Here is a 25,101-nt window from a genome sequence, read left to right on the forward strand (position 1 = left end):
TTACCCCTGCTACTTAGGCTTTTGTAAGAAAATCATTTTAAGGGACATTTTCTTTGTTCTTTCTTTCTCTGGCCCTGAATGGGGAATAAGTTCATTTTGCTTTTTCTTTCATTGAAATCGGAAACTATATCTTTTTTAAAAAGTGAAATATTCTCTACCCAGCTCTGCATTTAAAAGTGCTTTGTAAAATCCAGCCCCGTGCCTCCCAGTGGTGTGTCAGGCGTCCCCCGCACAGGCCCACTCTGTGCCCACCACCCACAGGCGGGCAACGAGCTGAGACAGGTGTCAGGCACACTTGCTGACACACTCCAGCAGCTCCATCCGGATGGCGATGCGGACATGCCAGCCCAGCGGGATCAGGCGGATGAAGCGGGAGATGATAGGGGGTCGCAGCAGGTTCTGGACTGTGGAGGTTCGGTCCGAGTTTCCATAGAAGACCTAGAGAGAGAGAGGAAATTCTATCACCAGCACATCAGGGGAGAAAGAGGGAAGAACAATTCTTGTCTGGAGCTAGCCCCAGATTTTAACATGGAAAATCTTCGCAAGTGGTTAAAGTGCAGAGAATTTGCAGGTGACCCCCAAAATCTGACCTTGAGTGACTGTCAACACCCACACACTCAGGGTATCTCTGCGTCACTATGTGGGGACATCTGGAACTGCATCATCCCTAATGGTAGCCACTAGCCAATGCATCTATTTAGATGAATTAAAATCAGATTAAAAAGCCAGTTCCTCTGTCACATTAGCCATATTTCAACAGCTATGTGTGACCAGTGACCGCCATATTGCACAGCAAAGATAGGAACATTTCCATCATCACAAAGTTCTGTTGGATGGCACTGATGGAAATGCTTCTTGACTCTTCTCACCAATTTTGTGTATTTATCCTTTGCATTTTGAGAAGAAGTTTAGAAAAAGCCCACATCACACTTAAAAGAGGAAGGTTCCCATGTTCCAAAGGTAGCCAAAGTGGGGCTCAAGTAAAAACTCCAGCCTGGCTCTAAAGCTGTGAGCCAAAGCTTAAGTGTGTGTCCCTACTTTAATACAAGTGACAAATACCTTATAGACTTGGAAAAAATTTTTCAAAAAAGACAAAAACTAGAGGGAAGATTCTGGAAAGGGAAAGGTGGCGCCGGAGTAGAGAGAAAAGGGGTTTCCTTTATGTTTTTAAGGATATAACATAAAAAGATGCCGTGGATATTTGACGCTATTTCCAAAGAAATCATTCTTTGCACTCTTTCCAGAGTCATCTTGCTCTGCCCAATGACACTGGAACGTTCATTTCCTTCAAAGATTATCTCCTGAAAATATCTGGCTGCCACATCTGACCTCATCCATCCACAAAACAGAAAGGGCCTTGTCTGCCATGATCTCGCCTTTCTTCCCAGTAGCAGCGTCCCACACCGTCCCACACCGTCCCACGCCGTCCTCTCTAAGCTGTTTGTCCTTGAGCCTATTCAAGTGACGGGCCAAGTGAAGAGGGGAGGACGGAACGGGCTCCGCCAGATTGCTCAAGTGCCAGAGTGGAGTGCCTCTTTGCAAAGAACCGTCAAGGCCTTTAGAAACACAGGGCTTGAAAAACATTCTAATATCTTTTGGAGAGGCCAACTAATAAGAAAAGAATTGGATGACCAAGTATCAAGATGATTCTTCCTATTGTGTTCAAACTCCTTGAAACCTCAGCCCACGAATGTCTTGCTGTACAAACTGTCATCAAACTGCAAAGCCTTCTGATTCTCAGCCACACATGTCTACTTAACCTGATTAAATATCGAAATTAGCCTGCAAATTTTCTTACTCTTAGGCAAAAGAACAGTTAACATTTCCAAGCAGCTAGTGAGCTTTAAATTCATTTCTATTCATTGCAAGAAGTGAGGCGTCTATGGTGAAGAAGACTTCGATCCCAGTCCTCAGATACAATACAGAGTTGCCCAAAGGTTCAAGTGCCTCTGTGTTTGCACTGAAGTCCTTTTCACCATTTACATAGTTCAGCAGCTAATTTGCTAGGTTGTCAAAAGTTTCCCAGCAGTCGGTCTCAGGAGTAAGGAGAAGCCATAAAGGATGATTATCTATCCGCATCAGTAACAGACCAAGCCAGACCCATGAAGCAAAGAGGCTTCAATGATCCAGTGTGTTTGGAATACTCCCAATGGCCAGTCTTGGGTATTCAAGCAACTATATGTTGATATGAGAACCCAGACAAATATTTCTTTTGCACCGAAGAGTGGCACTTACTGGCAAACTGCTGGGCACAAAGACTACAACAAGGAAAGAGAGCAAGCAGTGTGGATGACCCACTATGCTGGGGGGTCCGTGCTCTGAGCACAGGGACAGGAGGGCAGTCCCAGAGGGTGTGAGCTGACGGTGGTTTGGGGTAAACCCAACTTACCCGATTGTTTCCGGTCTGGTCCTTATAGTAAATCCAGTTCAGGCGCTCATCAGTCCTGTACTGGACGCTGTACTTGGTCATCCACTCATCGATGTCACAGCGCCCTTGAGTAAGTATCCCTGAAATCACCTTGATCTCCTTCAGATCTATCTGTAACCACTGGCTGCTGTCCTGAAACTTGGAGAGCCAGGCACACCTGCGGGAACACACCGAATCAGCGGGAGCCTTCCCCTGGGAATGCCGCGAGCCACCGGCGCCCCGAGAGCCCCCTTCCAAGCTCGGCCCATCTGAGCTGCAATCTCGTAAGCACACGGAGCCTTGTCTCCGAGAAGCGTCCAGCTCGTTATACTTGCACCTCGTTCTCTCTCTGCCTGCACCTCCACCTCCCATGAAAAATTGCCAGATTTAACCAATTTGTCAGAAAGTGCCTTTGAGTGTAGCTGAAACCACCTTTGGGTGTGGTCGAACATGTCTCTTCAAAACCCACGAGCACGTGGCTGTGCCACCTGCCCTTTGCGTGAGCTGCCCGGTGCTCCCCTCTCGGCCTGTCACGCTCTCCGTCCTTCCCGCGGCTCCCCCCAGTGCTGCCACCCCCGCATTCCGAGCACTGACCCGCCTGGATCTGGAAGGGCTTTGACAGGCGTGAAGCCAAGTAACTGCCAAAGCGACTAATTTGTCGGTTAGCTATATCCCCCGTAAACTGTGGAAACCGGCAGTAGCTTCCCTTCCTGCTTTTCCTATTGGTGCCCATTCGTTAGCTTCTCGGGACTTAGCCTTGGCTGCCTTCTCTTTTCCAGACTTGCTCCTTGGGTGGTTCCTGACTTTTTGCTTCTATCCCAGACCTTTTCTAAATTTCAGATCGAGAGTCAGTTGCCGGCCAGACAAGTTCCCCTGGATGTCTTACAGCATGTCAGCTTCAAGCTTCCTCTCCCTGAGTGCCACCACACCCTCCCAGACACCATGCAGCCACCTGAGAGCCATCCCGGGCCCTCTCCACCGCCCCAGCACCCAGGCCATCCATTAGCCCCGCTTCCAAGCATCCCTCTACTCTTTCTACTTCTCTCCATCCCCACGCGGCCACTCCTGCCTCTGTCCTCCTCCATTCTCGCCACACCCCATGTCACCAGTCGCCCTGGAGTGCTTTTGCCCCCACTAAACAGCCCACCCCCCAGGAATCGGAGAACTTTTGTGAAAACACAAATCCGCTTGTGATACTCCTCGACTTCAAACCCGTATCTGGCAGAGTCCGCTAATCGCCTCCTAATGTTCTCGTCCCATCTTCCTTTAGGGATAGAGCCCCGGAGTTTCATCTGGGCAAATGGCCACCCAGCTAAGATGACATTTCCCAGTCTCCCTTGCAGCTAGGTGGGCCCATCGGACCGAAGTCTGGTCAATGGGATGTGGGCAGAAATGGCCCATATGATATGCTCGTATCCTCACAGGCAAAGCGTGTGCACTGTGCTCCCACGGACTAGGATGCGGGTGTGGTGGTGGAAGCTAGAGCCATCTTGGGCCTCAAGAGGGAGGCTTCACGTTAAAGATGAGAGAACAACAAGGCAGGAGGAGTCTGGGCCCCTGATACCATTAAGCCGCCATAACAGCCCTAGAGTTCCTAGTGAAACTTCTAGGTGAGCGAGAAATACACTTCTACGTTGCTGAAGTCACTGTACTATGTGGTGGGGCTCTTTGTTACAGCAGCACAAACCCGTATGCTAATACGCACCCAGGGGCCTCCCATTATCCCTAAAACAAGGGCTAATGGGGCCACAGTCACTAACGTGACTTACAAGGTCCCGTACCATGTGACTTCCGCCTACGTGTCCGCCTCGTCTCACCTGTGCTCTAGCCTGGCACCTTCCTTATGTTCCCCATCCACGGCCTGGAGGTATCATCCCAACTCAGGCCTTCGCACGTGCTGCACCCCGGGCCTCTTCCCCGCCCTCGCCTGCCCACCTTCAAGTCTCGGGTCAAACATCTCCTCCTTAGAAAGCCCTTCCTGGCCTGTCAAATGGAGGAGGTCTGTCTTCGTCTCTGCCCCGCGCTCATCGCGCTTGCTGAATAGCCAGTGTGTGATGTGCTCACAGTCTACCTCCTCCTCTACACGGCGCGCTTTCTGCAGGCAAGGACCGCATCTGTCTCGTCCGCTGCTGCGTCCACAGACCTTGGCACGTGGGAGGCGCTGTCAGTATTTGTTGGGTAAATAAGTGCGTTCTGTGTCGTTCATTTATTAGACCCATTTTTTCAAAGCACAGGAAAAAGAAACCCCTGGGCCCACTGCCCTGCTTACCCAAAGCCTTGACTGTTGAGCCGGGCTTTGTTTGCGGTCCACGAGGAATACCAGCCCACGTACTGCTCTGGGTTGGAGCAGGTGATCTGGTCTGGCGTGACCTCCCCGGACTCAAAACCCAGGGGCTTGTGATATGGGCATTCTGGGAAAGGAAAAACAATGCACATTCGAATACTCATATCTCAACACTCAACAAGCACGAGGTGACTGTAGTAACGAAACAAACCCATCTCGTTTGCGCCTTGCAGACAGAGAATGTTTTGCTTGTCAGCATGGTTCACAGGGGGTAGAGCCGGGCCTTCAACTGTTCACTACTCATGCGAGGGGAGAGGGAAGGGCGAAATAAAGGGATTGCCATAGAGACTCACGACATTCGGAAAAGAGGGAAGTGGTTCTATGGCAACCTCACAAGGGGGTGGGGTTTGAGAAATATTTCACCTCCTCCACCAACTTAGGGATCTAAACACCAAAAACGTGTGCAGCGGACTATCTTATTTAAATGTCATTTCTCTCATTAGCTCAGGTTTAGCCATCCTGCGTGATGACATCAGGGTCCCTAATTGTCCCTGGGCAGCAGAGGATGCCAATTACAGGAACAAAACAATGGTGAGAGGCAAGAAGACAGACTGACTTCCCACTTGTAAATTGCAGTTTTCTCACCAGTGTAATGGGAAAAAAAAAAAAAAAATGGGTGAAATCTGCCTGAGGGTCTGTTGAATGAGGAACAGCTGAAAGGAACTGCTTTTTCCAAATGGGAATAGCCAAAGGTGGTTCTTATATGTTAATCGTCTCCTGCTTCCTCTTGTCTGTCTTCCTCCCACATTGAAAACAGCCTTGGGTTACCCGGTCAGAGACTGCCAACACCAACCCAGTATTCATTCTCCCCTTCCTTTCCACTAAAGAGCCCTAACTTTATTGGAGGCAGCAATGTGGCCAGCTAAGACAAAAAATCTTTCCCAGCCTTTTTTGCAGTTAGAAGTGACCACATGACACACTTTCTGACCAGTGAGATATAAGAGGATGTCTGCTGGGGATTTCTGGTCTGTCTGAAGGGGATTTTGCTTGCCCCTTCTTTCTTCCTGTTGCCTAGACCGAAGGAAGACCCGATGGCTGGTGCAACAGTAGCCACATTGCACCATGGGGTAAGGCCAACAGAACTGCAGAGACCTCAGCCCTGATAGCCTTAAGCAAGTCCCAACCCCTACTCTTTTTATCACGTGAGTTAAAACTCAACTCCTCATTCAATAAGCCACTATTTAGGGGGTCTCTTGTAACTAAACCCAGTTCCTAACTGAATTTCTGTAGAAAACAAATGATAAACGTATGTCAATACATTCTCCTACTTTTCTTTTTTTTTTTTGAGACAGAGTCTCACTGTGTTGCCTGGGCTAGAGTGCCGTGGCATCATCCTAGCTCACAGCAACCTCAAACTCCTGGGCTCAAGCGATCCTCCTGCCTCAGCCTCCCGAGTAGCTGGGACTACAGGCACTGCCACCATGCCCGGCTAATTTTTTCTATATATATTTTTAGTTGTCTGATTAATTTCTTTCTATTTTTAGTAGAGACGGGGTCTTGCTCTTGCTCAGGAACTCCTGAGCTCAAACAATCCGCCCGCCTCGGCCTCCCAAAGTGCTAGGATCACAGGCGTGAGCCACCGCACCAGGCCCATTCTCCTACTTTTCTGATTGTGAATGATAAACTCCAAATAAGGCAAATCACATTATTTTCTCCATGTGTAAATTTGAGTTCAGGCTGAAGAGCTGAACATATTTGCTGTAAAACTAGGGAAGTCTTTTTGGACAATTTTTCAAAAGTCAGTAAAGTTGAATGAATGAAGGATGCAAAAGCTTGAACGCCATCCTGAGGCTCCAAAAACCCTGTAGAGACAGTCATGCCCTGTCCCCACAGGCTGAAAACCGAAGGACAGCTTCAGACCTCTGGCACCAAAGGAACAGGCCCGACTCCCACCAGAGCCTGCAGCCCCGCGGGGCCGAAGGTGAGGCACCGCATCTGCAGTTCATTAAGTACCCAAGACTTTGGGAGTGTGTTGCAATAACATCAATTCCTGGGAGAGAGGAGAGGAGAGGAGCGCTTCCTGCCCACTCAGTCTTGCTGGTGTGGCGAATCATGGGGGGGTGGGGGGAGCCTGTCGAGAATGCAGTCTCCAGGAGTCCCCCGCGGAGCGTCTGCATTTTTAACAAGCACACTCTCCAAGCGCACTTTGAAAACCGTGGCCTGCCAGGGACGGCATTTTGTTGGCTGGCGGATTTGAGGGCCGAGGGCTTACGGGCTCCTCTGCCCATCAACTCCCCTCCAGCCTGGAAGACAAGCCCCAGCCCCCGTGAAGGAGGCGCAGGGCCCAGCGTAGAAAGCAGGGGTGCGGTTGGGCCCTTGGCTGTCACGACCTCAGTTTTTTAATCTGTAAAATTCTAACCGTGCCTGTCTCTGAGGCCCCTCCACCTCTAGCATTTGATGACCGAACCTTCTTTTTTTTTTTTTTGTTCAGGGCCACCAGCTCTGAGGGAGGAGGCAGAGGGGAAGGAAAAAATCGTCACCACCTCTCCCGATCACCTTATTCTTGGCATGTGGCTCTTTCTCTCTTTCTCTGCTTTGCCCTCGCATCCCTTTTGCCACGTCTTCCCAACTTACCCGTCTAATGACTAAGAGTGGGCCGCAGACCCCGCACGGGGACCTGGCCAGCGGCAATGGCCTTGGAGGCCTGGGAGGGCTTGTCCAGGCAGCGGAGAGTCTGTTGTAGCCTTTGTGATCTAAGACCTATTTGTCCAGACTTGGGTGCTGTACTTATTCTCCAGGGGGGACAACGATCTCACTGTCCCCGTGGCCTCAGCTGGTGTCTGGGAGCCAACGCCTGACTCGCAGGCCCCAAGCCTCATCCCACCGCCTCCCGGATACTCTCCAGGTGAATATTTCCACCTGCCTGACCAAAAGGAGCCCTGTGTCCTGTATGTCCAAACCGAGCCCTTCATCGTCCAGCCTCCAAGTCCGCTGCCCGGAGCCCTGGCTCTCAGGCAGTGACGCCCCCAGCTCCCCAGCTGCCTGACCCCAACACCTGGTGGTTTGGCCCAGGGCACAAAGTAGAGACTCTAGACCAATGGGGCCCCGCCCAAGCCGCAACCCGGAAGCAACCGGGGAACCGGAAAAGCCCCCGCCCCAAAAAAAAAAAAGCCGAAGGAAATGAACCGGGGGGGGGGCCGGCACAGCCAAGGTGCAGGAGGCCTGCTGGAGCCCTGCAGACTGGGAGCAGATCCCATTCTCCAAGTGTGGGCAAGCTGCTTACCCTCTCTGGGTCTCAGTTTCCTCATCTGGGAAATGGGCACGATAACAGTACCTGCCTTCGTAGAATTGCCGTAAGCTTAAGTGAGATGATGTCTGGAGACCGTAGAGTTTGTAGGGCACAGTGCCTGGCCAAAAAGCAGCAGGTAATGTTGGTGAGATGGGGTGAATTTGTGAGACTATAATTGAGATCTTCTTGAGTTTTGCATGTTTTTCTGGCAAAGACTCAACAGGGAGGAAATCCAGCACCCCGTACCCTACTCTGTCCTGTACATCACCCCCCCACACATAGATACACCTTCTCCAGAGAACAAGGCTAGCTCCACGTGTCTAATGGTGCATGCTCTCCTTGCCCCACGCAGGAATAGGTAGTGTGTGTGTGTGTGTGTGTGTGTGTGTATGAGAGAGAGAGAGAGACAGAGAGAGAGAGAGAGACAGAGAGAGAGAGATAGAGAGAGAGAGAGAGAGAGAGAGAGAGAGAGAGAGAGATCTGAGAGAGGAGAATGCTTGTTGCCAGCATCTCTCAGGCTTTTGGACTTGGGAGATCTGGGCCTCAACGGGAACTAAGGAACTAGCTGCTTGTCCTAGAGGAGGAGGTGGCAGCCTCAGCTCAGGTAGCGGTTTCTCCTGAGGGGCTGGACCATGGGCCCGGGAGCCCTGAGCTCTGAGCAACCTCCGGAAACTTGGGGAGGACCCTAGGACAGAGCTTGGCTCAGAGGAAGAGGAGCCACCAAGAGGTGTCCACCTTCCAGCACAGCTTGTGGGCCTGGCAAGGAGCCCGCCACCGGCCTGAGCCCAGGCCCGGCTCCCAGGCAGCCCTTGCAAGCTCATGGGGGCTTTGTGGAGTCCAAGGGGGAGAGAAAGGACCTTCAAGAATCCTGTCTTTAGACTCCTCGCGGGCCATAACAAGGGAGAACTCAAACTGGACTTAGTGTAGCACGGAAAATAGGAAATGTGATGTTTCCTCTGCTCTGTGCGCTGTGAAGTGAGCTGCCCTCCACTTATATTCCCGGGATCCTCCCTGACTCCTCTTTCCCCTCTTCCTCCCTCTGAGGTCCTGGTTGAGGCTGTCCCCTCCCCTCCCGCTTCACCTGGCCGAGCTGCTCATCCTGCAGGCCAGGTTCCAGGGCGGCCTCCCCAAGCACAGCCTGTCACTTGTCACCGAGCAGAATGCCTGCGCGGGCTAGGCGCTCACTAGCTGTGGACTGGAGGGATGAATGCAGGGATTAAGCAAAAACTGTCACCCCACTTTGGGCGGCCACTGGGAACAAGCAGAGGAAACGTCAGAAACAGGCTGCAGAAACTCAGGGAGGAAGTAGAAGCTAACTGCAGCCTGGAGAACTCCCTCTGGCCTAATCAGAAAGAAACTCCAGATCCAGCATAAACTAGATAGAAAGCTACACAAATAATGTTGCCGAAGGAATTAAGAGATTCTCACCAGACACACAGAAAATATGACCTGCCCAAGTTTTCCACTCAATGTAACTTTGTTGTTGTACCTGTTAAAGCTGTTTCTATACTCATTTCACTCTTAAGGAAAAACCTGCATCTCTGGGGGCTCGAGTGGCTCCTTTGAGCCATGACTTGATCATTGGATGGATAAAGGTATATTTGCAATATGCGGCTAATCCAAGCTACTCACACTAAACATTCTAGTCTTTTCTCTGCTGTCAATACTTTCCAGATTTGCGGGCGTGGAGCCCAGACGTGCACATAAAGAATGCCACCTAAAGAAACACAGAGCCCGGGGACATTCTGGACAAGCGATTCCCGGGAGACATGAATAGTATTATGCATATATTAGACTTGAATATATATGTCAGTAAAATAGAATATAGAATAAAAGATATAGAGTCATATTTATGGAAGAATAGATTATAAATTCAAATATAGAATATAAAATCTAGAATCGAAGTAAAGCATTAGTGAACCACTGGATTTCTTATACTGTTGATACCTTCCCTACCCTATTTTCTGCTCTCAGAGTGCTGGGGTAATCTTGGCTCAAAGGTAGAAAAGACAGAGCTTTTAGTATCTGTAATAGCGCTAAGCTGAAGATTAAGAGGCCACAGTGCACACAGCCTTCTGCTCTGCGGGGGGCGGGGGGCCACTAACAGCCAGAGTGCACGCGCCTGCCAACTCTTCCAAGTGACCCCCTGTCCTTCTGTGCCTTCTAGGGTCTTCTTCCCTCCTAAGCCAGGCTCTGATGGAAGCCCTGAATCTCGGGGTCCAGAGAGACCAAGCATCGTTCTTGACATACTGGTGACAATCTGAGGCGCTGATGGGCAAGTGACTTTTGGAAGCCCAGGGCTGGTCCTGCTGCCGTGAATCAGCTCTTTCATGGAAGAATGAATTAACACCAATGAATGAACATTTAACACTGAGGTTGTGGGTTTTTTTCCTTCCTGAAAATATCTGCGTTGTTTCAAAAGACAAAAACAAGAAACTAGCAGGGGGCGGGCAGGGGGGGACGCTTAAGCTAAAGGAATCTCTCATTTTAGAGCTTCAAGTTCATGGCAGTTGCGTAGAGGAGACAGCCTGGGGGACTGGGGTCGACTTCACATCCCTCGAACACATAGTCCTCAGTGTCACAGGTGATTGGGTCAATGAGGCCAATCCATATAAATAATCTCTTTTCAATTTTTTCTTGGAATTTCCTGGGGATGGAATTCCGGTACATCTGATGTCTCTAGTGAAAACAACATTTGTTTCCACTAAATGGTAAATCTCTCCAAGGTGGAGACAATGCCTTCATTTCTGTCTCCCTATCAGTGCCTGGCACATATAGGCACAGGATAAAAGACGGTGGAAGTGAATTATAAACGGGTTATTGAGGAGGGTGTTCAGTATCGGCTGAGCAGATCACAGCCACATTTAATGGCTGCCTGAGCTGGTGCTTATTGCTCTGCTCATGCCCGGGACCCCACCGTTCCCCTGGAGAATAGACTTCACAAACAACTTCCTACCCCTTTAGTAAACAGGAAACCAAGGCAGTAGAAACCATTGTACTCCAGCCCCCCTACGTGGCAATTTGCTATTTTAATGCAAATTTAACAAAATAATGAAGAGAGGCTCCCACACAGACACAGGAACCTGTCTCTCCCGGAGCTATTATTAGGCGATCACGTAAAGTCAATGAGACTGCATGGTGCCACCAGCAGCCCCAGAGAGGGGCGGCAGGGCCAGTTTCATGCAAGATAGGCTCCTGAGCTCTGGAAAGGATCAAGCAAGGCAAACATTTGCTGGGACAGCCCAGGCCTCTCTGCAAGTTGGGTCTGCTCACTCCTTCCTCAGAGTGAGCTCTTAGGAGGCAGGAAGAAAAGGAAGTCACATTTACTAGTTTGCTGGGTATAACACAAGCTGGTTTAATGCCTCATCTTATTCCTGGTAACCACTCCTTAGAGTACGAGTCAACAAACTAGGGCCCTCGAGCCAAATCTGGCTGGCTGCCTGTTTTGTAAATAAAGTTTTATTGGAACACAGCCATTTGCATGTAGCCAAATGCATATGTATGCTTTTACATGTCGTCTATGGCTGCTTTCAACTGTGTACAAGGGCAGAATTGAGTAACTGGGACAGACCACTTGGTCCACAAAGCCACAGATATTTACTGTCTGCTCCTTTGCAAAGTTTGTGGCCCCTGTCTTAGAGGAAAGCATTTATTAGTGAAGGTAGGGTACCTCTGCTGCAGAACAAATTGTTCTGGAAACCTCAGAGGCTTCACATCACACAGTGCAGGTTTATTTTTCGCCCAAGTGACTTGTTCATTGCGAGTGGGCAGGGGGTCTGCTCTGCGTAATCACCCGGGGACCAGGCTGAAGGAGAAGCCACTATCTTGACAGGTGGCTTCGGGGCAGGGAAAGGGAGAGCCAGAGAAACGGGTGCCAGCCCTTAAACACTTCATGTTGAAAGTGGCCTGCTCACCTTGGCTGCACCTGCTCAGATGGCACCAACTGGTTGCCCGGGGGCTGGGAAACGTGGGGGAAGCACGTGGCTCTCTGGCTGGCAGTAAGGATCTGGGCACAGTGATATCACCTCCATTGCACAGAAAGAGAGCAAAGTGGCGGTCCCAGAGTTCAGAAGTGATGCAGCCGGGGTTCTAATTCCGGTCTTTCTGGCTCTAAAACTCCATGCTGCCTACCATTCATTCACTTTGAATCAGTTCCATTCATCAATTTCATTGAACATCAGGGCCCATCTTAGCATCTTAGCCAGGCCAAGTGGAGATCCAGGAAACTGTTTCTGAACAGTGACCTCAGTGCGGCCTCTCGGAGCCGTGGCCAGTGTGAGATTTGAAGCTCAGAGGCCAACTGAAGAAAGCCCAGAGCGTGGTATTCAGGGGTTGATTCCGCCGCTTTGGAAGAAGGAGGAGAAATAGGGTGTTCCCAAGGACTGTTCCGATGTGGCGCCCCAAGGAGAGGGGACACTCACCTGGTATGCAGTCTAAGGAGGTGGCGCTTGCAGACCACAGAGCGTTGGTTCCTCCTTGGCAATCACACTTGCACGCCTTGTGGTACCAGGGCTCCTCACCCTCATCCTGCAGGCAGCCAGAGGGGCAGGATGTCAGAAACGTCAGGCAGAGGCGACTGTGGTTCCGGCACCACTGGAAAGCTCAAAAACCATGCTCATTTCTTACGCATTGTTTATGGCAGCTTTGCTGCAACGGCAGATTTCAATTATTAAGCCAGCCTTAACACACAGGTGCCACTCACCTTTCATTCTAAACGAGCAAATGTCTGCCACCGTGAGTGCCCGGCTAATAATCTCACAGACATTCCCATTATAGTTAACTTTAGGGACTTGGGGAACCCCAATCCAAGGTTGGACAACACCCCACACCCTCTGGAGCTTTCTATCTGGGGACCCAATTTTAACAGGTACTGGATTCAAGCTTGCATCATCTGAGTTAAGACCTGGTTTACTTTTATGCTCTCATTAAAACGCCCATCTTGGAGCTTGCCCAGGTAAAACGTGCTATTGCCACCACCAGAAAGGAAAAAAAGAGACCTTTAAAAATACATTTTTTAAAAAAGTGATAGCCCTATACATTATTTTTGGCTAGGAAACTCTTCCAAAGCAGTACCCAGCCTTCTCATTGCAACATACCTCAGTGGACGATAATCCCAGCGTGGCTGAGCAAAAGGACAAGAGAAGAAAAAGCACATTAATAAAAGAGAGAGAAATTCAACAAAGCCACTCATTACATGGCAAAGTGAAATGAAAATAGTCACATGAAAGTAAAAAGTCCCTTCTGGAAGATGTCAAGCTAAGTAAATATCTGCCAGGAAAAGCATCCACAGATGCTGAGAAACTAGGGACAGTAAAATGAAACAGAAAGGATAGGATAATATTATTATTATTTTTGTTCATTATGGAGTTTTGGGGAATACATTAATGCAGCAAAGTGGGGTGGGGTTGGCCTATATTTCTTACCATCAAAGGCAAGGCTGTTAACATTTTAGTATAAATCGTTCCAGTCATTTTTCTTTGTTTTTTTTTTAACATATTTGAGAGCCTACTATCAAAACAATGTTGTATCCTGCTTTCTTTTTCCACTTAACATTAACGATGTGAGCCTTTATTTTTACTTATTAACTCTCGTGATCACTGTCATCCCCGTCGCCCTCCTCGTGCCTGCCCAGCGTGCTGTTAAGGACTGGATTCCCACCCAGGTCCCTCGCTGGGCCACATTTACACTATTTAGGGTTAGGACATTGTGTCGAAACTCTTTTTTAGGTTTGTCCACAATGTACAGGAAATATCAAACCACGAAGTATAAATACTGTATATATAATGTGGGAAAATCGAAAGTGTGTAAAATTGAACATAAAACTAACATAAACTATCTTTTGAGAAGCATAAAGACAATGAATACACAATTTAGTAGGAAAAGAGTTTATATATATTAGCATAAACTGATTGCTTAAAGCCGCACTGCCCAGTACAGTAGCCACCAGCCCTGTGTGGCCCACTGGAATTTAGATGAAAATTAACAAAATTAAAAATTCCTCAGTCATACCAGTCCCATTTCAAGTGCTTCATAGGCACACGGGGCTGGTGGCTACTGTACTGGGTGACACAGACACGGACATCTCCAACACTGGCGTAAAGCACTCATGGGGTGTAGGAAACGCTACCCCCAAATATGGCCCCTGAATATTTTAGGCTGAAGGAAATTAAGAAAACCACAGAAGCAAGAAGGTCACTCTGGAACTCCTCCGGGTGACTGGCCACAGGGACACTCCAGCCTCCACCGCCGGCGACGGGGCTGAAGACAGACCAGGTGAGAGGCGCGTCGTGTGCGTCGCCACCCGCCGGCCGGGTCACGTGAAGGGCGCGCGCTCCCTCGCTTCCAGGCCGTCTCCCTGGGCGCCGCGCGCATGCGCCGGGCACGGGCGCCCCCACCTCTGCCACTCCGGGTTTCCCCCGGAGGTGTTCTCCCCGGATCGCCACTGGATACCTAGGCGGGACTTGCGCAAACATCTGCCTCAGCTCTGGGAGTGGGACTTGAGGAATCAGCGGTTGAGGATTAAGGTTCCAGGCGTCCGGGATCCAGCGTGGAGTTGTGGCGTGGTCTCACCTCCGCTAACCCGGCCTGGCCTCTGCCTGCGAGCTCAAGCAAACCAGTTCCCAACCCCCTCTTTGTGTCTCACCGTCTTTAAATATTGCTCTCTCCTCGTCCAAAGTGCGAAGTCATCTTCTTACCCCAAATCATGCTCTTCCTCTGGCCTCTCCTGTTGCTACCAGTAAAAATTCTTGGTTTAACTATAGGACTATGGTTTAACTATAGGACCATTCTTTACCCTCTAGAGATAGACATCACCCACAGACCCGCATACACCACGAACCTGAACCAAAGACCGTAGGTTGTTGCCTGGGTCTAATACATGCCTATTCGTCTGTCCGTTTCCTTTGCTCTCACACCAGCTCAGGTTTGGCTACTAGAGATAGTTTACTAAACGTTATTCTCCCCTATCTACTCGGAAGACCACAATCAGTTAAATTTTCTTTAAACATTGCTTTATACACATAATCTTTCTGCTCCCAAAGACTTCAAGAGTTCCTCAGTCTGACCTTCTATGATCTGATTCTATCTTATCTCTTTTTGAAAGACAACTTTATTGAATAATTGAAAACCACATTTTTAAATGTACAATCGGATACATTTTGATATGTGTATACACCCATGAAATCACCAAAATCAAGGTAGTGAATATATTCACCCTCAGGTTACTCCCTGCTCTTTATAATTTGTCCATCCTGTCCTTCCCCGTCATATCTCTTAGCAACTGCAGATCTACTTTCTGTCACTGCAGATAAATTTGCACATGCTGAAGTTTTATATACTGGCATCATACAATATGCACGGGGGAGCAGGGTAGGGGGGGCAGACTTCTTTCATTCAGCATAATTGTTACCTATCAAATGTTATGACCCACAATTCACTGAAGTGGGATCTTCAACAAAACTGATCAACCCACTGTTTTTTCCTAACAAACTTTGACCACACTTGTGAATAATCTTCTGGTATTGTGTTTTCCTTCCCCATCTGGCGGGTCCAGCAGGACCAACGTTTAAATATGTTTTATTAAATAATGTGTGTGTCATCCAAGATTGTCAGCCCCTTAGGGCAAGGATCTTGACTCATTTATACATGCATTCAATAAATGTTTATCTTCTAGAAAAAAAAAAAAGAAGGTCACTCTGACCTTGTACCACCCCCTTTCTCCTGAGCCTGGGCATAGAAACTAAAATTCCCCTCCCCGCTTCTTCTCTGAAGACCCTCACGGGACAGGTGTGCTGCCCTACACCTGGAGGGAAGAAATGTCACACAGGCCACCAAGAAGAATCTGAACAGATTGTTATCCCCAGTTGATCACCGTTAGATCATACCCTTTTGTCCTCCAATCATATTTCTTTGTGACTGTCCGTAAAAATCCACGGATCTTCCCGTTTCTTTGGGTCTTCATTTCTGAAGGCTCTCGTGCCACGTGAAACTTATTAAATAAATTTGTGTGCTTTTCTCTTGTTAATCTGTCTTTTTTCATAGGGGGGGTCTCAGCCCTGAACCTTGCAACAATTGAGGAAAAGATACTACTTTTTCTCCCAGTTAGCACCAAAACTCCATTTCCCATTTTCAACAAAACAAATACCTTTATTTCTTTTCTGACTATAAAAGCAACACATACCCTACTGTAAAAATTTCAAACAAAATCTGAGTGTAGAAAATGGGAAATAAAAGTCACTCCTTTAAGCATTTTGCTATTTAAAAAGTGAATCTGATGCCCGCAAAAAGCTTTCAGATTGATGTAGAGAGGAAAGGAATGGTCTCATCTTTTTCATCACAAGTACAAAAGCTATCATTTAAATAATACATTTTTACCCATTCAGCAGCCACTTTTGCTGTCCACCGTGAGCCTGACACCGTACTAGGGCCTGGGCTTTCTGAAATGGGAGCCTCACTCTCCACCCACAAGGAGCTTGAAGACTGGGGAGAAGCCAGACCACCAACAATGCACGTGGTGAGTACGCGGTGGATTATGCATAGGCCGCGATGGGAATCAAGGGGGCATATCTCTTAGCCTGGGGGGATTCAGGGCCACCCTCCAACTGCAACCACCACACCGCTGTCTCTCCTAGGCCCTTGTTCCACCGGTTATGTACCCACTATAGGCCGAACTGACCCTCTCAGGTAGCAATGAAGGTTAGGGAGTGCCATCTTGGTAGGAGGTCACCATAGCCCCTGCTGTAGTCAGGATGTTTGTGTCCCCCAAAAATTCATATGTTGAAACCTAATCATCAATGTGATAACATTAGGAGGTGGGGCCTTTGGGAGGTGAATAGGCTCTACCCTCATGAATGGGATGAGTGTGCTTATAAAAGAGATCCCAGAAAGCTAGCTCGCCCCTTCCACCATGTGAAGACACAGCAAGAAGGCACTGTCTGTGAACCAGAAAGCAGGCCCTCACTGGACACTAAATCTGCTGGCACCTTGACCATGAACTTCCCAGCCTACAGAACTGTGAGAAATAAGTTTCTTGCTTTATAAGCCACCCAGTTTATAGGATTTTATTACAGCTGCCTAAATAAACTAAGATAGTATTATGGTGCCAAACCCTGTGCTGACAAAGGAAGTTACCAGCAACTTCTTATTTTCAAATCCAATGGACTGTTCCCAACACTGACCTTCCATCTTCACACTGCAGTGTTGGGTGCTATCAGTCCCTCCCATGTTCCTTTAGCTTCCACCACTCTGGTAAAGCTCTCAGTCTCCTTTGAGAGCTCTGCTTCCTCCACCTACCCCATACATGGTGCTAAATGCAAGGTTCAGACTCTTGCATTGAATGGCCTACTGGATATCTCCCTGTCGATGTCTCTTGCTGTCTAAAACTGGACTCAAGGCCACGGGGCAACCTGAACTCTCACATGTTGCTGGTGGGGGTATAAGGGGATCTAGCCTCTTTGGAAAACTGTTTCTCAATTTATACTAAGGTGGAAAATATATGTGCCCTATGACCCGGCAATTCCACTTCTAAGTAGTTACCCACCAGAAATACACACATATATTCTTAAAAAATAAAACCAAAACCATGTAGTAGATTATTCAAAGCAGCAGTATTTGTAATACCCCCAAACCGGAAACACTCGTATGTCCGTCAAGAGTAGAGTGGCTACATCGCGGTACTCACACAATGGAACACTATCGCGCAATGAAAATCGACAATCTGTAACTACACGCCACAGCGTGGATGCATCTCACAGACAACGTTGAGTGAAAAGTCAGATGCTGAAGCGGATATACCACATGAATCTATTTAGAAACGTACAAAAGCAGGCAAAAGTAATCCATGCCACTAGACATTAGGATACTGGCTATGCTTGGGGCAGGGGAGTTAGGGAGGAGGCCCTGCGAGGGTGTCTGGGGCGCTGGTCACGTTCTGCTGCCTGATCTGGGTGCTGGTCACATGGGCATGGTCGGTGGTGAAAATTCACCGAGCTCTATGCTTGAATGTGCTCTTCTGTACGTCTGTTATACTTCAATGCTCATCTCCTTCCTCAGACTTTCTCCTTTCTCTACTTCCGACCTGCTAAATGGCTCCGCCATCCACCTACCACCCCATCCAGAGACCCGGGGCTCGCCCTAGCTTTCTCTTGTGCCTAAACCCCTGCATCCAGTGGTCCGCAGGCCCTCTCTCCTCTCCACCCGCTGCCACTGCCTGCTTCTCGGCCCCACCCCACTCCCCGGAGCCTCTCCCTGCCAAAGAGAGCTGTTGCCTCAGCTGGATGAAATGCAGACCCGATCATGTCACTTGCCTGCTCAAAATCCTTTGGTGGGTCCCCATTGCCAGGATCCGAGTTCCACCTCTGACATTTATCAGTATCTCTCCGTTTCCTCATCCCTAAGATGACTATAATAATAATATGTCCTCCAAGGGCTTGCGTGCTCTATCTCTTGCCCACCTCTCCACATGTATCTTGTGCACCCTGCGCTGCTTGCCAGACTGCCTCACGCCTCTGTCCATAGAGTTTCTTTGTCGCAAATGCTGTCACCCTCCCCCGACCTCTCTGCCTGAGTATCCCTTTCCCTATAAATAGGACTTTTCCTGTCCCCCAATTCACCACTTGCTCTTGCCTTTGCGAGTCACCTTTTTCTTGTCCACAGCTTTAAGCACCTGTATGATTATAGAAATTGATACAAAAGGTAGTCGATAATGCCTGGCCCCAAAGCGTGCATGTATTTCATTCATTCAGCTAATATTTATTGAGCATCTACTATATTCCAGTCCCAGCTTTAGGTTTTAGGTGCTGGGGATATAGCAGTAAACGAAACAGGAAAAACACCTACCCTCATAGTGTTTATAGGCGCGCGCGCGTGTGTGTGTGTGTGTGTAGGGGAGGAGAATAAATTAATGAGCCAATGAACAAATAAAATATATAGTATATAAAATGATGATGACTGCTCTACACACACAAAAAGCAAGGAGGTGGGGGGACAGGAACCGGTAGGCTTAGGGAAACCCTCACTGAGAGGGTGATGTTGGAGCAAAGACTTGAAGGAGGCAATATATTTGTGGGCAAAGGGAAAGTTCTAGATACTTCCAGGCAGAGGGAATTGCAAGTAAAAGCCCCTGAGGTGGGCATTTGCTTGGCATGTTGTAGAAAGAGCAAGGAGACCCAGGGGCTGGAGCCAGAGAATAGAGAGTTTTAGGAGATGAGGAGATTGGAGGGTTTGGGGAAGGCAGTTCCTGCGAGGCCTTGTGGGCCACGTGAGGACCTTGGCATTTACCCCGCATGAGACTTTGAAGGGACTTGAGGAGAGGAGGGACACGACTGACCATGGTGTCAAAGGCTCCCTCTGATGCTGTGTTGTAGACTAGACTGGCCAGGGCGAGGGTGGCGACAGAGTCCAGTTCAGAGGTGAGTGCAGTCCTCCAGGGCAGAGATGATGGTGGCTTGGCCCAGGGTGGTGACAGTGGAGATGATGAGAAGTGGCTGGCTCCTTACTGTATGTGGAAAGTAGTGGTAACAGGATCTGCTGGCAGATTACACATGCCGTGCAAAAGAAAGAGAAGTCCGAGGCCCGTGCCACTGGGAGGACAGGGCTGTCATTTACTGAGGGGGAGAAGGGATTTGGGGAAGATGGGGTGGAAGATGTCCTGTTTGGGACATAGTGAGCTTGAGAAGCCCAGGGGACACCCAAGTGAGTGGGCGGCTGGCTGGATGCTTCTGGAGCTCAGGGGGAAGCCCAGAGTGGCTGGGTGGTACCCTGTGCTCTCCGGAGTTAGCTCACAGACTCGGTCCTGTAGCTGTTCATCAAGAAATACAAAGGAAATGGGCGATTAGCGTCCAGTGCTAAGTATTGACTTGGGGTTGCTAACCCCACCCTCAGCCCCCAGAGCAGCTGGGGCTGGCTGAGAGGCAGTTTCTGAAAGGCCCTGTCAGTTGGGCCAACATCAATTATGCCAAGACCCTCTTTTTGGGGGACCAAAGGTGGGGTGTTGGTCATTGACGGTGTGGCTTTAATAACCAAATCAACTTGGCTCAAAGGCCGCGTCTGCCACTAAAGAGGGTCTGGTCTATTCAGCTGTAGCTGAGCAAACCCGGAGTTCAAAGGAGGCTCAGCGACTGGGCCTTCGGGGACTTTTGCGTTACTCAGGGGCCATGGGTGGGCACTGAGCAGTTTCCACATTCTGCTGAAGCAAAGCAGAAAGCAAAAAGGCAAGGTGGCGGTTGACTCAGGGATCCAGGACCTGTCAACCTGTGGAGAGGAAGAGGCGGAAGAGGAAGGCCCGGCTTCAGAGCCAATGCCTGTGCGCGAGCTGAGGCTGCTGTCTTGCATTTTGTTTCCTCTCAGGCTCCCGTCCCCAGAAAGCGTTTGTCTCTAGGCAGCCTGGGATTCTGAGGTGCCAGATCTTTATGGAAATGAGCGGAGAAAGAAGAAACAACAAGCATTTTACAGGAAAAGCTGTCACCAAGGGAGAAGCAACGTGGCTGCTGTAGTCCCCCCCCCCCACAAGAGTTAATCACCAAAAAACTGGAGAACAAAAGCAAAAGCATTTGCGACTACAACATATTATCATACTGGAAAATCACATTGTTGGAATGAGAAAAAGAAAAAACATCAGCCTTTAAAGGAAAAATAGTAGAAGATTTCGATTGTGTGCTTGCATATTTTTCTCCCTTCTCAGACTGGTTTTGTGATTCCTTCACGGGTTACGTGACATGTCTGCCACTCACCAGTCTAGACATCTCACCAATCTTAGATTCACACAATATGGGCTCGTTCTGCCTTTCGAACCAAAATGCCACCCCACTGGGGAAACCTTTGTTACCACCGCAAGAAAATTCAAGGCATGCCTATTTCTTGAAATGTACCTTGCAAGCCCAAGAGGAAAAGCATGCATTAGGTATACAGAGAAAAAGACTGTTTTAGTCTCTTTGATCGGATATCAGTAAACACACAGCGTTCCTTCCCATGGAAAGAGATGAAACCGAGGAGAAAGCATAAAATGATGAATGATAACAACTGTATCCAGCTTCAATCTGCTTGAGAAACAGGTTTAAGACACAAAAGGAACACAGTGGGCTGCAATAATGTCCCTCTTGGGAAGAAGAAAGAAGGAAATTGCTTCTGATGTGAAAGCATTACTATTTTAGGTGACAGGCATATCCATGGGTAAATCTGTTATCCGCACATGCTTCCACACAGATGAACCTCAAAGACATATGCTAAGCGAGAGACAAAAGACCATATGTTGTATGGCTGCATTTAAATGAAATGTCCAGAATTGGCAAATCTATAGAGACAGAGAGTAGATTTATGGTTGCCAGAGGCTGGGAGAGTGGGGAGTGAGTGCTTAATGTTGGGGGGTAATGAAAATGCTCTAAAAATACATTGTGTGCTCCACAAATCTGTAAATATACTACAAACTATTGAATTATACACTTTAAATGGGTGAATTTAATGGTATGTAAATTACACCTCAATAAAGCTGCTTTTAACAAAAAATCTGCAATCCCTGCTGGTTGAGGCAGCTGCAGAGGGGGCACGTTCACCTGTAAGGTAAGGCTGGATGACTTTTGTTTGTTTGTTTTTATAGAATAAAAATGATTAAATAATGGACTAATATATTTTAATAAGATGGGTATTTTTAAAATCATTATTGGCATTGAATCCAAAATGTGTAGTGGAAGATAAATAGTAGCCTGGCTCGTTTATAAGACCTAGGGAGAGCTTTGCCATGATGATGTGTGCTCTCCCAAATGAACCTTCACCCAACGCATAAGTGAAGTCAATCCATTTACCTTATGTCACCGTAATGAGGAGCCACTGCCACCGAAGAACAGAAACAGCGAAGAGTGAATTAGACAGAGAACCTTTGTCTTCAGGTTCCCAGCTGTGCAATGGAATGCATCTTTCCCATGCATGTTGGCCATATGTCATCCATCTTAGTCGGTGCAGAAATCGCATCCTGTATTTTCTCCTCTGTCTCCTGGAGCACCCCTCTGGCTCAGGGTAAAGCACACAGTAGGTCACCAAGCCACACTGGCCATTTTTGGCTGGCTGGTTTCCTTCTAAGCAGTGCAAGGGCAGAGGGCCCGGGTTAGGTGGATAAGAGAATTTCAGCTCCCCAAGCCTTCCCAGCCGACCACATTCCATGCTACCTGAACAGATGATACTCTCTGCTCTTCGTGGACATTTCTGGAGCTCCCCAGCCATGCAGAAAGATTGGTAAGCTATAGCACAGGAAAGAGTGCTGTCCTCCGTGCCTCCTGACAGCCTGTCTTTTATTACTGATATCCACTAAATGGGCAGGTCTTATTTAAAACTGCTTTTTTTTTGTAGGACTTCTCATTTGGGGGTCACAGAGCAAGGTTGTTAGACTCAGCACTTTGAAAGCAACAAGGATCTGCCTGGCATATTCAATTCTTACACAATGTTTGCCCCGGAGCAGATACTCAGGGATGAGCTCTTGAATGAACGGACAAAGGAATGAATAAATGAATCTCCATGCCAATCACAAAGAAATCTGAGGTGGAACACAGTGGATATCTGAGATCCAGGGGTATTTGGATCTAAGCCTCGGAAGACTCTGCTTAGATTTTCTCGCCTAGGAAAGAGTGAGGAGTATAAAAGAAAAACAAAACACCAAAAGCATCTTAAAGTATTAAGAGTTACTGGGGCAAGTTGCTGACTATTACAAGGGGAAAAAAATAACAATGAACAATTGGTCTAAATGATCCCTACTTAGAAATTTATCTTGGGGTTTGCAAAATGACCTTGGGATTATATTTTCGCAAGTCTTTCCAAATACTTTACCAATAAAATGTAGCGAGAGGGTAGAAAGGAGAATGATTGAAACCAAAGATTCTAACTCTACCTGTGAGTTTCGTTGTCTACCAGTCCTGTCTACCCGCCCTCCTCATTTATTGCCTGTAACCCAAGTGCACAACGACCACAAAGAAGACATTCAACCAATTTCCAATGTCTGAATGAACCAGAGAAGAAATTATGAATTGATGACTTAAGAATTGAGAGAGCCATGAAAGAATGTTATTTCAAAGATTGAGAGAAAATTGAAAAGTTGAATTGGATGACATTTTAGAGATTTGTCGTTAATTTTTCCTTATTTAATCATATCATTTCTGTAGGGCCGTATTTAGACTTTTTTAAATGATTGAGTGTATTGCGTCTTGGGGGCTTCCTGACTCTCAGTTGGATTATGTTTTTTATTAGATTTCAGTGGTACTCGGCGTGTTACATTAATCCATATTTAAACTAGGGTGACCTCACGTCCCGATTTGCCCTGGAGAGTCCTGATTTACACCTGTTGTCCCAGCAGAATTATTAATAGCATCCTCCTCCACCCCCAACAGTATCTGGGTTTGGAAGACTAAATTCTATGATCGCTCTAACTTTGACTCCTAAAAATTTTCAAGAATATGCCGTATTTTCTCATTAATTATTGCAATTTATAGCTATTTTATACAATTTCTGAGAGCCTTCTTTCTTTCTGTCGGATTTTAAGCATCCTTTGAACTTTAGAAGGCTCCTCACAAAACTGGAAAGCCAGTGGCAAGACAAAGAGGACTACATCCGCAGAAAGCAAAACTGTTGTTCATTAATAACACAGGTTAATTAATTAACATGTGTTGCTACTAATATTATTATTCAGGTTAAATTCCTATTTATCAACTATATCATTCATTAAATTATATTAAGTATGTAATGAATGCTAGTGGTTGAATAGCACATACCTTCATAGCCAAAGAGAAGTAGTAACAAGAAGCCTTCTATCTTGTGTGGCATTTTCCCCTCGTCCTTGGCCACGGCCCTACCTTACTGAAGTGGAGAGCTCGCCCGGGAACAGGGGATTAACTTGAGCACTGGCCGCATTAAGCATCTTATTCCATTTAGTTCTTATGTCTTCAGCTGAGCCCCATCAAGTTAACCCACACAGCTACCTGCCGCAACAAGGAAGCCTCACAGAAGATACTAGCATCAACTGAGGTTGGTTTAGCAAGAAAGATATTGGTTTCATTTAAATGTAACCAGGGAAGCAATGGAGGGAAATAGGAACTAGAATCAGAAGATTCAGGTCTTAATCCTTTCTCTGCCATCATCTTCTAGGGGGTGACATTGAGCAATTTCCTGCCAGATGAGCACTAACATTCTCCAGTTGTATGAAAATGCCATGTATTCCCTTCTTAGAAAGCAACTTGGCCTCATGTTCATATCTAGTCATTCAGGAAAATACTAAATGTTGGGGGTGGGGGGTGCGGGGCAATCACACACAAAGATCTGTGTTGTTGTGTTGCTTATAATAGCCCCAAACTGGAAACAATATAAATGGGCAAGATTAGGGGGCTGGTTAAGTAAATCAGGAGAGGCAGTGCAGCCCAGTAGAGCTAGGAGCATAGATTCCCAAGCTAGACTGGGTATAAATCCCAGCTAACACTTGTTACATTGTGACCTCCAGGCAAGTGATCAACCTCTCTGTGCCTCAATTTTATCATCTGCATTATGATGATAATGCCTACTTCATAGAGTTATTTTGAGGCTTAAATAGGGTGATATATATAAAATATTTAGAACGGTGCTTGACAAAATTAGCTATTAATTTCACATACGAAGTAAGAATAAAGTTGATGGGAGGAAAAGGGGGGTTGTTGAATAGGTATAGAATTTCAGTTTTGCAAGATGAAGAAGTTCTGGAGATCTGTTTCACAACAATGTGAATCTACTTCACACTAGCGAACTGTACACTTAAAAATGGTTAAGGTGGTTAAAAACAATAAAGTTGATGAAGTGATCGTAAAAGCCATGTGTTATACTCTTGAGTTAGAAAAAGATGCAAATTTATACACTGCAAAAGATGCAAAACTGTGTTGAACAATGCAGAGTAAAATACCAAGTTTCCCCTTCTCCTTTCAGTTCTTTGCCACCCCCCATCCCCTGCCCACACCCTCAGCCCCCAGGACCCCAAAGGCCAACATTAAAGAAAACAAGAAACCCTCCCAAACGAAAGTGTGATGAAATAGTAAAGAGAAACAAAAAGGAACTGGAGACACGTTTGGTCATTCAACCAGCATTTATTGGGTGTCTACAAGCTTGACATTTATTCTGTAT

At 47.5% G+C, this 25,101-nt stretch overlaps 1 protein-coding gene across 1 annotated transcript; it reads right to left on the reverse strand.

Annotated features, from left to right (window-relative positions):
- RS1 (retinoschisin 1) lies at nucleotides 1–23,822 on the reverse strand. Its single transcript, XM_012651698.1, has 6 exons — nucleotides 23,730–23,822; nucleotides 13,077–13,102; nucleotides 12,402–12,507; nucleotides 4,677–4,818; nucleotides 2,390–2,585; nucleotides 1–438 (listed from the first exon to the last, which is right to left on the reverse strand). Exons 1-6 carry the CDS (start codon nucleotides 23,779–23,781, stop codon nucleotides 286–288), a joined length of 675 nt encoding a protein of 224 aa, XP_012507152.1. The 5' UTR covers nucleotides 23,782–23,822; the 3' UTR covers nucleotides 1–285.
- Nucleotides 23,823–25,101: the final 1,279 nt, after the last annotated feature.

Source organism: Propithecus coquereli, unplaced genomic scaffold (assembly GCF_000956105.1).
Source record: "Propithecus coquereli isolate 6110/MARCELLA unplaced genomic scaffold, Pcoq_1.0 Scaffold362, whole genome shotgun sequence".
NCBI lineage: Eukaryota > Metazoa > Chordata > Mammalia > Primates > Indriidae > Propithecus > Propithecus coquereli.